General features: G+C 53.9%; 8 protein-coding genes across 8 annotated transcripts; 3 read left to right on the forward strand and 5 right to left on the reverse strand.

Annotated features, from left to right (window-relative positions):
• Positions 1–841: 841 nt before the first annotated feature.
• Positions 842–1,488, reverse strand: TIM17_2 (translocase of the inner membrane; the record flags this gene model as incomplete). The annotated part of the gene is made up of 4 exons (XM_066097381.1): positions 842–1,064; positions 1,128–1,259; positions 1,313–1,353; positions 1,420–1,488. The coding sequence occupies 4 exons, from the start codon at positions 1,486–1,488 to the stop codon at positions 842–844; spliced, it is 465 nt and encodes a 154-aa protein (XP_065952858.1).
• Positions 1,489–1,796: 308 nt separating this feature from the next.
• IAQ61_006978 (uncharacterized protein) lies at positions 1,797–2,048 on the reverse strand (the record flags this gene model as incomplete). Its single annotated transcript, XM_066097382.1, has 1 exon — positions 1,797–2,048. One exon carries the CDS (start codon positions 2,046–2,048, stop codon positions 1,797–1,799), a length of 252 nt encoding a protein of 83 aa, XP_065952859.1.
• Positions 2,049–2,290: 242 nt separating this feature from the next.
• Positions 2,291–2,775, forward strand: IAQ61_006979 (uncharacterized protein; the record flags this gene model as incomplete). The annotated part of the gene is made up of 2 exons (XM_066097383.1): positions 2,291–2,687; positions 2,738–2,775. The coding sequence occupies 2 exons, from the start codon at positions 2,291–2,293 to the stop codon at positions 2,773–2,775; spliced, it is 435 nt and encodes a 144-aa protein (XP_065952860.1).
• A 216-nt stretch (positions 2,776–2,991) lies between these two features.
• IAQ61_006980 (uncharacterized protein) lies at positions 2,992–4,943 on the forward strand (the record flags this gene model as incomplete). Its single annotated transcript, XM_066097384.1, has 3 exons — positions 2,992–3,010; positions 3,169–3,924; positions 4,000–4,943. 3 exons carry the CDS (start codon positions 2,992–2,994, stop codon positions 4,941–4,943), a joined length of 1,719 nt encoding a protein of 572 aa, XP_065952861.1.
• An 822-nt stretch (positions 4,944–5,765) lies between these two features.
• On the forward strand, positions 5,766–7,316 carry IAQ61_006981 (uncharacterized protein). Its single transcript, XM_003845824.2, has 3 exons — positions 5,766–6,175; positions 6,256–6,992; positions 7,111–7,316. Exons 1-3 carry the CDS (start codon positions 6,067–6,069, stop codon positions 7,261–7,263), a joined length of 999 nt encoding a protein of 332 aa, XP_003845872.1. The 5' UTR covers positions 5,766–6,066; the 3' UTR covers positions 7,264–7,316.
• A 91-nt stretch (positions 7,317–7,407) lies between these two features.
• IAQ61_006982 (uncharacterized protein) lies at positions 7,408–9,046 on the reverse strand (the record flags this gene model as incomplete). Its single annotated transcript, XM_003845825.2, has 2 exons — positions 8,468–9,046; positions 7,408–8,394 (listed from the first exon to the last, which is right to left on the reverse strand). Exons 1-2 carry the CDS (start codon positions 8,663–8,665, stop codon positions 7,408–7,410), a joined length of 1,185 nt encoding a protein of 394 aa, XP_003845873.1. The 5' UTR covers positions 8,666–9,046.
• A 741-nt stretch (positions 9,047–9,787) lies between these two features.
• On the reverse strand, positions 9,788–10,384 carry IAQ61_006983 (uncharacterized protein; the record flags this gene model as incomplete). Its single annotated transcript, XM_066097385.1, has 1 exon — positions 9,788–10,384. The coding sequence occupies one exon, from the start codon at positions 10,382–10,384 to the stop codon at positions 9,788–9,790; it is 597 nt and encodes a 198-aa protein (XP_065952862.1).
• Positions 10,385–10,520: 136 nt separating this feature from the next.
• IAQ61_006984 (uncharacterized protein) lies at positions 10,521–13,927 on the reverse strand (the record flags this gene model as incomplete). The annotated part of the gene is made up of 2 exons (XM_003845827.2): positions 10,521–13,272; positions 13,326–13,927. 2 exons carry the CDS (start codon positions 13,925–13,927, stop codon positions 10,521–10,523), a joined length of 3,354 nt encoding a protein of 1,117 aa, XP_003845875.2.
• Between the last annotated feature and the right edge of the window lie 81 nt (positions 13,928–14,008).

A 14,008-nucleotide genomic window follows, 5' to 3' on the forward strand; every position in this document is an offset into this window, starting at 1 on the left:
TGGCCGCATTGACATTCTCTTCACAAAACCCTAAATCCTAAAGAGATGGAAAATAACAAGCTGAATCTTAGTGCCAAAATGCCTGCGAGACTACGACGTACAAACGAAGGCTTGTTTCTGAGAGATTGTGAGCACAGCAAAGAACAGACTAACAAGGGGGTCCTACCACGATGAGCTGTTGTACGACATCTGATGGTGCACCGTACAGGGAAAGCATGCTACTAGAATGCCTCTATATCTGTCACCAGCGAGGCAAGCCTACTACACGCCGAACTGGGAAAATCTCACTTGATTTGTGCTTCACAAAAACGGGTATACCCTGTCATTCATAGAGGGGCCCATTGTCCCGTGATGGTTGTTATTGGTATGTGAGACTTGAAGATGCGAAGGTGTACGACTTGTGACCATACGGTAGGACGGCAGAACGTGGGAATTCGGTTGTCATCAAACACTGAGAACTCATCGATCGGAGCTTTCTGTTGTGAATTCGTGGCGATACTGATGTGAATGATGCTCGGGATCGTCCTAGTGTTCCACATGCTGGCAAGCATGTAGGTTCTACGACTACTTGCCACTTGGGCTTTTTGCGTTCTCCTCTTTCGATGCCAGGAGCATTGTTCTTCGAATTGGCGTTTTCGTGGTCCAGACCAGGATTGCGATCTTTTTGTGTTGTCGTGGAAAATGTAGCCAGTTGGACAGCTTGGTCTTTAGTACCCAGTCATGTAAGACAGTTCTCTCGCCAACGGAGCCAAGATTCATGTATGCTACAGCGACATGTTCTGAATTACGACCTTTTGAGTTTGAAAGGTCACAGCAAGGTATCTCTCGCATGCTTCGTCACTTAGGCTGATGACGGCGGTGATGGTGGTGTTGGAACGGGAGATTCGAGGCGAGTGTTCTCGGCGAGCATACGCCCCAATACAATGCCAACCCCTTCGATGACTGCAAGTAGAACAGCGCAGCCGATGGCATTATTACGTGCGGCTCTTGCGCCACCACGCATAGCAAGTGCTCCGCCGGTCAGGAAGCCGCCAATGATGGCATTCCAAGGGTCTTCTTTTTTTCTATGCCGACTTAGTACTGGACGCCGAGATGAGCAAAGTTCGTCGGTTCCTCGCAATGCGTACCTCAGTCCTCTGACAGCACAATCGAAGGAAGAGAACAGTCCTCCCCAAACACCAAAATTACCGCCCAGTACAGGAGCGCGTGCTTTGATCGAGGCGATTGCATTGATACGCCGTTCGCCATAAGGGGCGTTACTACCCTGAGTATTAACACAGAGAATAGAAATCTCAATTGATGTCGACCGCACCGAAAGCCTTTGATCCCGTGCCAGATGGAGCCCCCAATGGCCTGTGGCTGTTAGCACGTGTACCCCCACGCGTGACGTACCGCTACCTGGTCATGGTCGATACTTACACCCATAGAAAAGGCTCCACCAAAATCGTTCAGACACACCCATGGACACGGGTCACGGCTGTGGTCCATGGTCATTGTGGCATGAAGATGGTGCAAGCTTGGCAGCCACCCAATTTGTTCCAAGATTTTGACTACGGTAGTTGGAATGGATGCGTTGCAATGCGGGGTTTGACAGATGGCAGCGAAAGACGCAGGTACGCGTGGGACATCGGAGGGAGGTTTGGCCGGACGCCGAAACCACAGTATGTACTCTTACGGTGAACACCAATAGGAGTAGGCTTACCTAAGTAATCAATCCTACCTACCCAGTAGTGTAGGTAAGTATAAGGACATGGGCTGGAACTGTCTCCAGGGCTGACCCAAGCACAGGTACGAACCTAGCCCTGAAAGGACCGTTCGACGTCTGTCAGGGTCTTGTCTTGAGGCTCCTCGTAACGACGTACCGGTACAGTTGGGAACTTGAAATCTTGCATATGCATGACTTGATGTGGAATGGGACAGGATGGAAACGCATCGTGATTACCAGGACGGTCCAAGTCTGAGACGGGGATACTACTTGTCCTCCTTGTTATGATGAACGATTTCAGAGGGGGCGTATACTGGTAGCCAGCTCTACTCACACATGTCATGTATACTTTATCAGTATCGTGGAATGTGAACCTGGGCTGTCTTGCGCAAGCTTAGCAACATCACCAGGCAACAAGCAGGTAGGTACAGATGGTGGCAGACAAGAGACAAGCTGCTGTGCAGTCGTAATCACCCGAAATTGCTAGAAGCCATGTGAGACAGCGCAACGGCCTTGGGGGGGCGGACAGAAGCGGAAGAAGAGAAACAGTATGGCGAATGCCATTTGTCATTGGGGAGAAACGAGATGCGAAGCAAGGAGCAATTACCGATCCCCATTGGAGATAGCGTCCAACAGCACGGTCATCGCAGGGACGATATGCACGGCTACGTCGCCCTCTGCCCACGCTCCGTCTATCGATTGGTACATGCCTCCTCACTGTTGCTCTCCTCTCCTCCTGACACTGGTTGCGTTGAATATTGGGGAGATTGTCTACTTGATAGCGTTGCCGTTTGCGCGAAGCTTCGAGGCCACCATCCACGCCTACGTGGGTCTTGGCGGCGGGCGACCTGCCATCACTCATCCTCGGGCACCCACTGTCCATCACTACTACACTCATTTCGACTCCCTTTGCCATATCATCTTGACCCCTTGTACTTCCTTGCTGTTGTCCTTCTACCGATTTGTCATCGACCTGTTTTGAGTGAGTCCGCTTCCTGCGGGATAGAGGGGCTCTCCACTAACTGCCACCAGAGCCGACATTCGTGCGGCGCACAATACATTCGAATTAGGTGCGTGAACTCCAGTGGCCACCACCCTTTCCGTCGAGCCGCTGCCTACAGAGCAGAGCAAACCACGGAGCTTGCGCATGTTGGCGCTTGGGACTTGTCTCAGCTGGGTACTAACGTGGGACAGACCGGCACGGTAGAGGAGGATTTTGAATTTGGAGTAGAGAGCACGACACCACGCGCTCTTGGTAGAACGGCGCAGACGGAAGATTTGCCAGTATGGCAGCGGCGACTGCGGGTAAGCACCGGGAGCTGTAGTGAACGCCACACAGCAATCTCCTCGCGATTTCCCTTTTTGTCCTCCTTCCCCCCTCCCCTCCCCCACCACAAATATGTCTCGTGTGAGTTTGCTCTCGGCTCTCGGCACCTATCTAACCTGGATCTTCCTATTCACAGGCTACGAGTGGAACCGCTCTTCGCCACTGCGCTCCTCGCCCGACACGTCGTCCTCCATGTACCCCGACCGGCCCATACGTCCCATGCCCCGACGATCTCTGCGCGCCCGTCTGTCTCCCGAACAGGCCGACACGATAGTGTTCCCGCATAACCCACCTTCGACAGGTCCGCTCTTCAACTTCCCTTACTCGGCGAATGAGCGTGGCAACCGGTCTTTGAGGACAGGCGAGAATGACCACCATGCGTGCCACTGTGGGCACACACACTCGGAAGTAGAGAGCGAGGAGGAAGAAGACGAGCGCAACGGACCGCTGCCTTCGTCGCCTAGCTACCAGTACCGGAGGGAGCTAGCGCCCGGAAGGTCGGTGGCAGGCGCAGGTGGCCATCACAAGGCCGGCTCTACGTCGTCGTCTGTGGATGGTTATGAGTCATTCGAGAACACCAACAACAAGAAGAAGCGCAAGATCCCGAACATGGGCAGCCACAGCTCACATCAGGCGAATGTGTCGGCCGACATGGCATCCCTAGCCACTACGCCTGCCCACGAAGCAGGAGGGGCGGACGAGGGCGATGGGCCAGGACGCTACTATGGCTCTGCGCCCTCGACGCCACAGCATAACAACAACACCAGCACATCGGGCACAGGCATATCGGGCGCGGGTCGAGGACGTTTTGGAAGGTCCGTATCGGGACGGTCAGAGCGGCGGGTGTTGGGCACGTCAACGAGCCTCGCCAACGCCAAAGCGAGTAGCAAACGTACGGTGGCACCTCGGGCCATGATTCGACATCTGGCACAGAAAAGAGTCCGTGCGCTGACTATTTGTTCACTAGGTCCTCCAGAGCAGAGCGGTATCATCTCGACTGCCATTGCCAACGCACAAGCGACCCCGCCCCCCCACGGCAACGAGAACGTGAGCTTGTTGCAGCAGGAAGCCTCCAAGAACAGCGCAAATAAGACGCAGTTCACCTTCACCTGCGGCTCCGACTCGGCCAACAAGATGGTCTGGCCGGGTCAGGAGAACGGTCACTACCCCCAGCCGCCTGGCGCATACCCGCAAAATGCAGCATCGCCCTCACCCCACGCCCAGACGGCACGTGCGCGACCTCCCGTGCGGCCAGATGCCCCCGCCGTGTCGACCCAAGGCACGCAGACGAGCCCCAACATGAACGGCGGGGCCTACCCTGCCCACGCCGCCAGGAACGCTCCTCCTCCAAAGGGCGGCCCGCCGCCTCAGCCTGCCCCGCCGCCACGCAAACCCAGACGCAGTGCCGCCAAGCTGTACGAGCATGCTGCGCGCAAACGCCAGATTCAACAAGAGTACGCCAACTTCCACAATCCCCCCAGCCAGCCCTGGATCTGCGAATTTTGCGAGTATGAGGACATCTTTGGCCACCCGCCCAGGGCGTTGATTCGGCAGTATGAGATCAAGGACAGGAAGGAGCGAAAGCGTCTGGCGGAGAAGCGTCGTTTGCTGGAGAAGGCGAGAATGAAGGGAAGAAAGGGGAAGAAGGCGAGCAAGAAAGCACAGAACAACGCCAACACGGGCCAGCACAACCAGCATGCTCCTCCAGACGGCTATGCTCGAAGGGATGACGATGGCTCGCTGGATGCACACGATGACGACTACTATGACGATTATGACGACGCTCCACCTGTCACCCACTGTCCACATGGCTGTCAGCATCACCCGCACCCTCCGCATACTTCTTCCCAGAAGACGCAGGGTATGCCACCTTCTAGGCCAGGTGGGACGCCCGTTGCGAATGGCGCCTAACAAATGGACAAGACGGGGTGGGCCGTCCTTGTTCCTGCGTTTTGTTTTTTGTTCACGTTTACTTGCGCTGCTTTCGTTATCGGACGGTGGAGATACTATGCGTTCTTCACGCGCGATCCATTCTGCATATTCGGGTTCAGAGGGAAGGAGCTGTGAAACCTGGCGATAACGTAACCACACTGGTTGCGCCACAGTCGCCATTCCCCCCTACCATGCTCGGCCGACTTTTTTACCGCCCCCCTACCCCCTTCCCCCTTAACGAAAGGATCGATCGTTGCATTTCCCTCCAGCGATTCAGCATTCCTGTTCATTCCCTTTAACCAACTCGAGCCTGATGGTACTGTCGTTACCGACCGAATACGACTCACGATGACCCAATCTCAACTCCCTGTCCTCACTTTCAAACAACACTTATGACAACCCTGGAACACATTATTCAACACTGCAAATGCGGTGAACAAGACATGTCAGCACCCAATGGAATACTCCTGTCCCGTGCGATGAATTGCATAGTTCAACGCCCGCTCGAGAGTTTGCTGTACGGCCTTGGCGTCTACTATACAACATACATGCAATAGAAGCTCATGCTTCATGTTGGATATAGTCTTCAAAGTTGGATTTGTGCCACCGTTCGCGGTGCACAGTTTTTAAGACTGTACATAGCCCAACAGAACATAGATACACCCAATTCAGACGAAAACCTCAATCACTTTCTTGTACGTCTCCGTCGTTGCATTTGGAGAAAACGGCTCATTGCCGCGGTCGCGGGCCGTGGACGGATGTGACGTGATTGTGTCAGATGAGGCTCTTTCCCGCTTCCCACTCGTTTTGCTTACCAATGACAATGGCAGGAGCTCCGCTGACCGCCCACAAGGCCGCCCCTAGGTGCAACCCCCGATTCTGCCGAATTTATACCCCGCAGCCTGCTTGCATCGAAGTCTATCTGGTGGTCTCCCACTTCGAGACCTAGTCAAAATTTCCAACCTAATAAGATTCTACCAAGTTCAATCAGTGGACGCATTCCCAGTCTCTTCATCTTTCTTACTTACAACGTCAACTTTTTTTTTAAATAGGTCGACTGCAAAGGCTGATCAAGCCCCGCTCTAATACTACCGATACCGTAATGGCTAGCAAAGAAGTTCACAAGTACGGTACCAACGATGGCTGGCATGGCGTCATTGAGGAGGGGGGAGAGTTCCCGCCGGAGAAGGATCGGTATCATCTCTACATTGGTACAGTGGCGTTGTCCTTTTCCATCACGGCCTCACGGCCCATTGCTTTTGCGCCCCAAGGGCAATCTAACAAAACCCAGGCCTCTTTTGTCCCTTTGCCCACCGTGTGAATCTAGTCCGGCACATCAGCCATCTCCAAGACATCCTACCCATATCCATCGTCCGCGCCTACCCAAAAGATGAAGCAGGCTGGCGCTTCGACGAAACGTACCCAGGATCCACCCCCGACCACCTTTTCAACAGCCGTTTCCTGCACCAGCTCTATTTCCGCGATGACCCGGCCTACACGGGAAAATACAGCGTGCCTGTACTCTGGGACAAGAAAGCCGGCCGAATGGTCAACAACGAGAGTCTGGAAACGATGAAATGGCTCCCGCGCGCCTTCTCCAGCCTCGCGCAAGAAATCCCCACCATCCGCACCCTGGACTTGTACCCCTCTGCACTCCGAGGAAAAATTGACCAAATCACCCCTTGGCTCACCTCGCTCATCTGCTCCGGCGTCTACAAAGCCGGATTCGTCACCGAGCAATCTGCGTATGACGCCAATGTGGTTCCCATCTTCGCCGCACTCAACAAGCTCGAAGCCATTGTCCACGCCCACGGCGGGCCCTTTATCCTGGGTTCCCAAATGACAGAGTTGGATATCCTGGCGTACCCTACCATCGTTCGCTTCGATACAATCTACGTGCAGCATTTTAAAACAAATCTGGGCATGATTCGCCATGATTATCCCGTGTTGCATAACTGGCTCAAGGGCTTGTATTGGAATACCGAGGGATTCAAGGAGAGTACGGATTTTGTGCATATCAAGGAGAATGTGAGTTGACATTCTTTTGTTTTCTTAATCTCCCCTTCATCCCCTGGTTTAGGCAGTCTTAGGAAAATGGATGATGGTGGTTATGATGCTGACAATTTCTGTTCTTCTATGTGTGTAGTATACCAAGAGCCACAAGGATCATAATCCTCATGGAATCACGCCAATGGGGCCGTATCCGGATGTGGAGGAGGGGTATGAGGAGGATTGGAACAAGTTGAAGCCTGGGCAGGTGAGGCATCCAAAGGTTTTGGATGCGATGAGTAAGCTCTAAGGAGGTGGGAAGAACATGCGACGAATGCAAGTTACAATGAGATTTTTTTTTTTGAGAAAATAACGACGATTGACTATTGATGCTGTTTATTTACCAATGCTCATAGGATGAAATCCTCCCCACTCACTCGGCCCTGCATAATTTTTAACTACAGCACTTCAACTCCTCGCAGAGCACTCCACACGGCACCCCACACTTATCAACACTAGGTCTCGCCGTACTCGCCGCACTCGACCCACCCAAACCCTCCTTGCCCTCCCCTCCATCCCGCTCCCTCCCCCCAGCAAGCTCAGGCTGCAACGTCGCAGAATGAATCCCATACGCATGCAGACACTGTGCAAACACCTTCGCCTTGTCCATGAAGCTGCGAACATCCGCATCCTCGACCACAACATGCGCAGTCGCAATCGCCTTCTTCTGATCCAAGCGCCAAACATGCAATTCATGCACACTCCTCACGCCCGGAATACTTTCCAAATCGTGCTTGACGTCCTCGATGCGCACGCCGAGGGGCGCGGATTGCAGGAGAATGGTGCCGGCGCGCCTGGTCAGGGGCACGGCGGAGAGGAGAATCATGAGCGCGATGACGGTGCTAACGGCGGGGTCGGCATAGAAGCGGGCGGGGGATTTGAGGCGCCAGATGATGACTGCGGAGATGATGACTGCGATGTTGTTGAGGGCGTCGCTGAGGACGTGGGTTAGGACGGCGAGGATGCCGAGGTCCATGCCGTGGGCTTTGGGGGCCGTGGTGATGTGCAGATGTGAAGCATGGTTTTGGTGAGTGCTAGATGAGGATACGTTTTGTTCTTCGTCGCTGATAATAGCGGGGGCGGCGTGGCTGTGGTCCTGGTCGTGTTCGTGGAGGAAGAGGGCACTGATGAGATTGAGGGCTAAGCCGACGGAACCGATGATGAGGATGAGCTTTGGGTTGTGGACGGTCTCGATGGAGATGAAGCGCTCAATGGATTGGAGGGCAATGCTGAGGCCTAGAGCGAGGAGGAAGGCGCCGTTGAAGAAGGCACCGAGGAGTTGGGCGCGGGCCCAGCCGAAGGAGAGGGAGTCAGGTGGTGTTTTGGATTCCGTGACGTGCACGGCGACGAGGGCGACTATGAAGCCGATCAGATCGTTTAGCTGGATTGTATTCGTGTTAGTCACTGGGGATCAGGAGGGCCAGCACAAGGGGGGAGAACTGGGAAGTATGTACGTAGTGGAATGCGTCTGCTACCAGAGCAAGAGACTTTGTGTAGAAACCGACTGCGATTTCCGCCACGAAGAAGCAGAATGATATGGCTATGACTGCTCGAAGACGAGTTTTTCGAGACAATTGAGAGCCTTTCTTGTGGTCATGTTGATGTGCCTGGCTCCCCTCGTGGCCATGTTCGTGGTCGTGGGCGTGGGCCATGGTGTCGTAAGAAGAAAGTAGTAGGAGAAAAGGATGACGGTAAAGGAAGCAGGTTGAAGCGAGTAAGAAAGGACTTGAGGAGAATATGCGTCCTGAGTAGGATGGCTTGAGCAATGGAGGATATAGTACTTATACCCAACGTAACACCATAAGAGTACCTGCGAGTCCGCACAAACATATACCGACAAGAGATCTCGTGTTACAATCTGCTGTCCCCATGCCGCTCCAACATGGATAGAAATCCATGACATATCAAGAGGCGAGCGTGTCGTTCTTGCAGCAGCCTTGAAACCACGGCATGGGCATTCGCACTTGCCGCTGATGTGCGCACATCGAGACACACGGTGTGTGACACACAGTCTACGATATCCAAGAAATCGGTGGAAGATGCCTTGTAAAAGCTTGAGCGTACTTGACTTTTGGCTAGCCCATCCTTAGTCCGTGAAGGAGCAACGTCACGTGGAAACGCGGGTACCTAGCTCAAACAAGCTTAATGCAACACCCGCTGCTGGCGCCGCCCAACGGCCTGGCCTGGACTTGCACACCCCGCGAAAGTAACCAACGCCTGCTTTCCAACCCTTGTCGCAAAATAAATCTCTCGAGGGGAACGGAACCATCCCCATTCCATCCCTCACGCCCCCAAGAAACCCCGTCTTCTCTCTCTGTGCAAGCTCGCAAGCTTTTCTCGAAACCCACGACGAAGGAACTGACGGAGCTACAAATCACTTCAATCTCTCACACTTTGAAGGCTTCAAGTCACGCCAATAAACATAAAAATCCGGCTTACGGACTAGCACACCAAACTTGACCGCCAATACACACCACATTTTACCTGCAAAAATGGGTAACGGAGCAAAGTAGGTTGCAGTTGCCCTCCCCATCCCCCGCTCCCTGCTTTCCCACCTCCTCCCAGGACAACGGGTCCCTACAGTATTGCCATGCCATAGCAGACACGCTAACCCACGCACCCCAACAGAGCCCAGCAAAAGCGCGACCGCAAAGGCGACTCGGGCCCCAAAGAAGCAAAATCCCAACTCAAAGCCGTACGTCCCCTGCCCCCTTCTCTCTCCCCCCACAACACCCGCGGCACCCCAAACTAACCACCCCTCTTCCGACAACTCCCTAGAACGCAGCGGCCCAAACTATCAAATGCAAAACCTGCTTCCAAACCTTCCAAGGCACCACGAGCCGCAAGATGCTGGGCGACCATGCGAGCAACAAGCATAGCAAGGACTTCTCCGACTGCTTTAATGAGGGGGAAGGGGTGTCGAAATAAGGAGTGGAAGACATGAGGTTGGAATGCTTGAGCGTGGGAGCGATCGGCGGGTGTGAGATATCGTGGTGCTGGAGGGGCTGGGGAGGGAGTTTAGTGGAGTTGTGAGAGGTGGTTTGGGAGTGGGGTTGTCGTTGTTGTGACTGTGGACATTTGGCGACGGGGACTGGCGATGGCGTAGTGGTGCTCTTTTTTAGAGGGGGGTTTTTGGTGTTGAAATTGAAATTTGTCAAGGGGTGCGGTGCGTGCACTTTATGAATATGTGCATCTGCCATGTACTTCGTCATACTCGACAACTTGCACTTTACATCACCCGACCAAGATGACAGTGGATGTCCGAAAAGGCTCAATGAATTACAATATCGCACTGAATCTACGCTCAACATGAAAAAAAAACTCTCCAAAGACAAGATCCAGAGCCAACGCCTGTACTCATTATCCTTCATACTTATTATGCCGCTCCAGCAAGCTCATCAAAGATTTTGAAAGTTCAAGAAAGAACAAAGCGACTGCCGTGCTGAATGAATCATACCTCACAACCACCTACACACGCCCCCAGCCATTACACGCCATACACCCCTACTACTGCGTAAGCGCCCTCAAGCCCTGCAAAACCAACCCAAACATGACCCCCCTCGCCACCCTAGGCTCCTGCAACACATCAAACACCTTGCCCAATGCCTCGCCACTCGCCGCCTGACCCATGACACTCGTCAACGCCTGCGGCATCCCCTTCTCCACCAACAGCCGCCTCGCCCGCTCCCTGAGCCTCTCCTTTTCCTCGTCGCTCAACTCGCTCACCGGCGCACTCGCCAGCTCCTCGGCCGTGGGCAAGCCACTGGCCCGAATCTTGCGGATATGGTACGCGAGGCCGGCATCGCTTGTGTTGTTGTCTAGAATGGTGGTTTGCAGTAGCGAGGTGATGGAGGAGAGTTGGGGGTTGCCGGGCCGTAGGAGATAGGTTTTTGCGGCGTTGAGGAGGGTGCGGCGGAGGGTCCAGGCGGAGGAGAGGGTGTAGAGTTCGTTGATGACGGCGAAGAAGAGTTCGACTAGGACGGTGGTTTCGGGTTCTGAGAGGGGAGTCTGGGCTTGTTGGGATGAAAGGCGGGTTTTTCTGGGGGAGGATCTGGTGGAGGAGGGGGGTTTGGAGGGAGAAGAGGGTGTGGGCTCTGCTGTGTGAGAGCGGGTGGGCAAGGGTGTTGTGGCTGGATCGGATGTTGGTTGAGATTTCAGAGCCGTGGGTGTTGGGAGTGGCTTCAGATCCGATGATTGATCGGCTTGTGAGCGTGATGCAGCGTAGTCGTCGGAGATTTCGCTGGGTATAGGAGGAAGGTTGAGGATCTGATCTCCACCCATGACAGGACTCAGTTCTTCCATCTTTTCCCTCATGCTTGGTGCTCGGCTGTTGCTACGGGACGCATAAGTCGAGGACATTCCCGAACGTTTGCCATCACCGTCGGGATTATACGAGGGTCGACGCTCCATTGGGGCTTCGCGCTGAGGTTGTTGGTCGATGACAGGGGAATGTGCATCACGCACTGATTCCATCGAGGTCCGTTTGGACACCAGAGACAATGTGCTTTCTGATCGGATATGGGTTGGCAGTTCAGAAATTGTCGACTCGGCTCGGGTATGTCGTGTTTGTGCGGGTGCAGTAGACACCGAAGGACGCTTAGGAGCTGGAGTTGCACTCTCAGATGTTGGTGTACTACTGCTAGTGGCATTGTTGACAGATTCTCGTTTTTTCCCCAGAGGTGTGGTCACACTGCCTAAAACGCCAGTCACACCGCCAAAGAAAGCCTTACCGCCTCCTGCGACTTCTTTTGGGGCCTTTGAGATGACGTCTAGCATTCCTTTGCCCACAGTATCAAAGGTTTGACCGGCCCATCCCATGCCAGGGAACCCACCACTAGAAGACTTGCCAGAACCGAGCTCCTTATCCAGGAAGCGCTTCATGCCCTCGCTTTCGGCAAGTGGTTTGTACTTGACCGCATCATTGAGATAGCGTTCAAGCTCTCCTCGTAAAGATGCTTTGGTATGTCCTTTCCAGGCTGGCAAGGTAGCATGAGCTTCCACGAAACCAGTAGTGCCCGTGATGGCAGCTATGCGGCGCATGACTTCGTGAAGAGTCTCAAACTCCCCATATTTACGCGCAGTCATCCATCCCGTGTGATGATGCGATTTTGGCTCGATTTGAATAAGATATTCTGCAGTCGGCTTATTCTTTATGGTACCCTTTTCTCCTGGCACACTGTCATCGAAGATGGACATGGTGCTATTGTACAGGGTCAAGGGGGGTGGCCTCTCTACAGGAGGCGGATTGTCCGACAACGCTGTGGGCGGACTGTGTGGCACCAATTGATCGAAGCTTGTAAAAGCTTTCTTGGCTTCTTGCTTTGGTTGTTCTTCGGGTGCGAGCGTGGGTGCGGGTGCAGGTGGGGGTGTTGCAAGTGCCGGTTGCGACAAGGAACGCGTCGAGAGTCCCGATATATTCAGATCCAAGGACTCGTCCGCAGGTGTTTCGCTTTGTGAAGATGTTGGGGTAACGATACCTTGTGTTGTACTTTCTGAGTGATCATCGTTCAAGGTAGATGTTGATGCGCTTTCCCTATATTGCTCCTTGAGGCGTTTCGCGTCCTCCTCGGCAATCATCTGGCTCAGCCGCTGGGCTTCTCGCATAGCGTCATCCATGGCCTCTTGTGCTTTACTGACAACACGCTTGTGCTCTCTCCGAGCTGAAGCTGTGAGATCTCCGCCGGCTGCCCTCTCTTCTCTCGCAACAGTGTCTTTGACATTTTGCAACTGCTCGGCTGATTTCTCGACACCTGCGTCGATGGCATGCAGGAGCTCGGGTTCTCCGTCTTCCAAGAGATGTATGATCCATCCGTTGATCCACTCGGGTTTCGAGCAAGTCACAACAACCATCTCTAATATAACCTTGGCCAAAATCTGATGCAAGAAGATGCGTGCAGGCATGCAATTATACGTCTTTGGCTCCAGATAGTTCTGAAGAATGTCTTCGGCAGCAATACTGAATTGCTTGATCTGGTAGTCGTGGTCTAGGATGCTGGCGAGTGTGCTATTCCTCTTCATCTTTAGATATATGTCCACAGCTTCGCCTGGCACGTCACCCGGCGAATTCTGTATGGCAACAGAAACCTCCTGCAATAATATAATCATAAAGGAGGAGGAGCGTGTGACAAAGTCGACAAAATTATCAGCAGGTCGCTTTCGGGAGAGATGGGACGAGACAGATAGCATAAAGGCAATGAAGACTTGACGGCAGGAATCAGGAAAAGTCTCTTCGGCAGGGAGTACAGGCGAGTACCACCATCTGTATTTGTATTAGACAGAAGACGTCGTATGGACAGTGTATCGAGGACATACTTGACATAGTCCCGGATGACAGCGTCTGTCAGCTCGGTGAGAGCTGCGGCCGTCTCTGGTTTGAAGTCGGAGTAATCCAGCTTGGTGCCAGAGTACAGCTTCAGGCTGAGATTGGATGCATCATCATCACCGTCGTCGTCGTCAATATCACCATGCTTGCGGCTGCCCCTTTTCCCTTGCCCATGTTGACTCCGCCAGTCCAGCACTCTGTGCGCAATGTCCACGCCGAGCTCACGCCGCCGAGTTTCCGCGCTCTTGCACTGCGTCTCCTTGCTGGCGCCATGATGCGAGAGGGCTTCGGAATCCCAGGTGGCATGAAGGACGACGCCGCCCACGACCCCGATCAAGACCAGCCCTACGCGGCCTAATATTAGATACGTTCCGGCGCCCAGTCCCACAAGGCAGGCCCCGAGCGTTTCATTGCTTGCCGTCGCCAAGAAGTGGAGAGTGTGATCCGTGAGGGCCTTGATGTCTACCGCAGGCCCATTGTTTGCAGGTTTGGTCTCTGCATCGCTCGATGTCTTTGTTGGCGGCGAGTCATGTTGTCTCTCCCCGATCGGTTCGCATGGGCGGCGCGGAGAGGCTACCTCGGAGTCGCTCATCGTGCATGTACGCGCGCGCACATTGGGGTCGACGGTGGCCTTGGTGAATGTTTGGAGGTCAAGGGTGAATGTTGGTTACTG

This window comes from Plenodomus lingam (assembly GCF_022343315.1).
Source record: "Plenodomus lingam strain CAN1 chromosome Unknown contig_26, whole genome shotgun sequence".
In the NCBI taxonomy this organism is placed as follows: Eukaryota; Fungi; Ascomycota; class Dothideomycetes; order Pleosporales; family Leptosphaeriaceae; genus Plenodomus; species Plenodomus lingam.

Excerpts from the sequence above, each read along its gene's own strand:
- IAQ61_006981 (XM_003845824.2), top strand. The coding sequence starts at position 6,067 with ATGGCTAGCAAAGAAGTTCACAAGTACGGTACCAACGATGGCTGGCAT. Across the intron at positions 6,176-6,255 it reads TCGGTATCATCTCTACATTG|GCCTCTTTTGTCCCTTTGCC; the intron begins GTACAGTGGCGT and ends AACAAAACCCAG. Across the intron at positions 6,993-7,110 it reads TTGTGCATATCAAGGAGAAT|TATACCAAGAGCCACAAGGA; the intron begins GTGAGTTGACAT and ends CTATGTGTGTAG.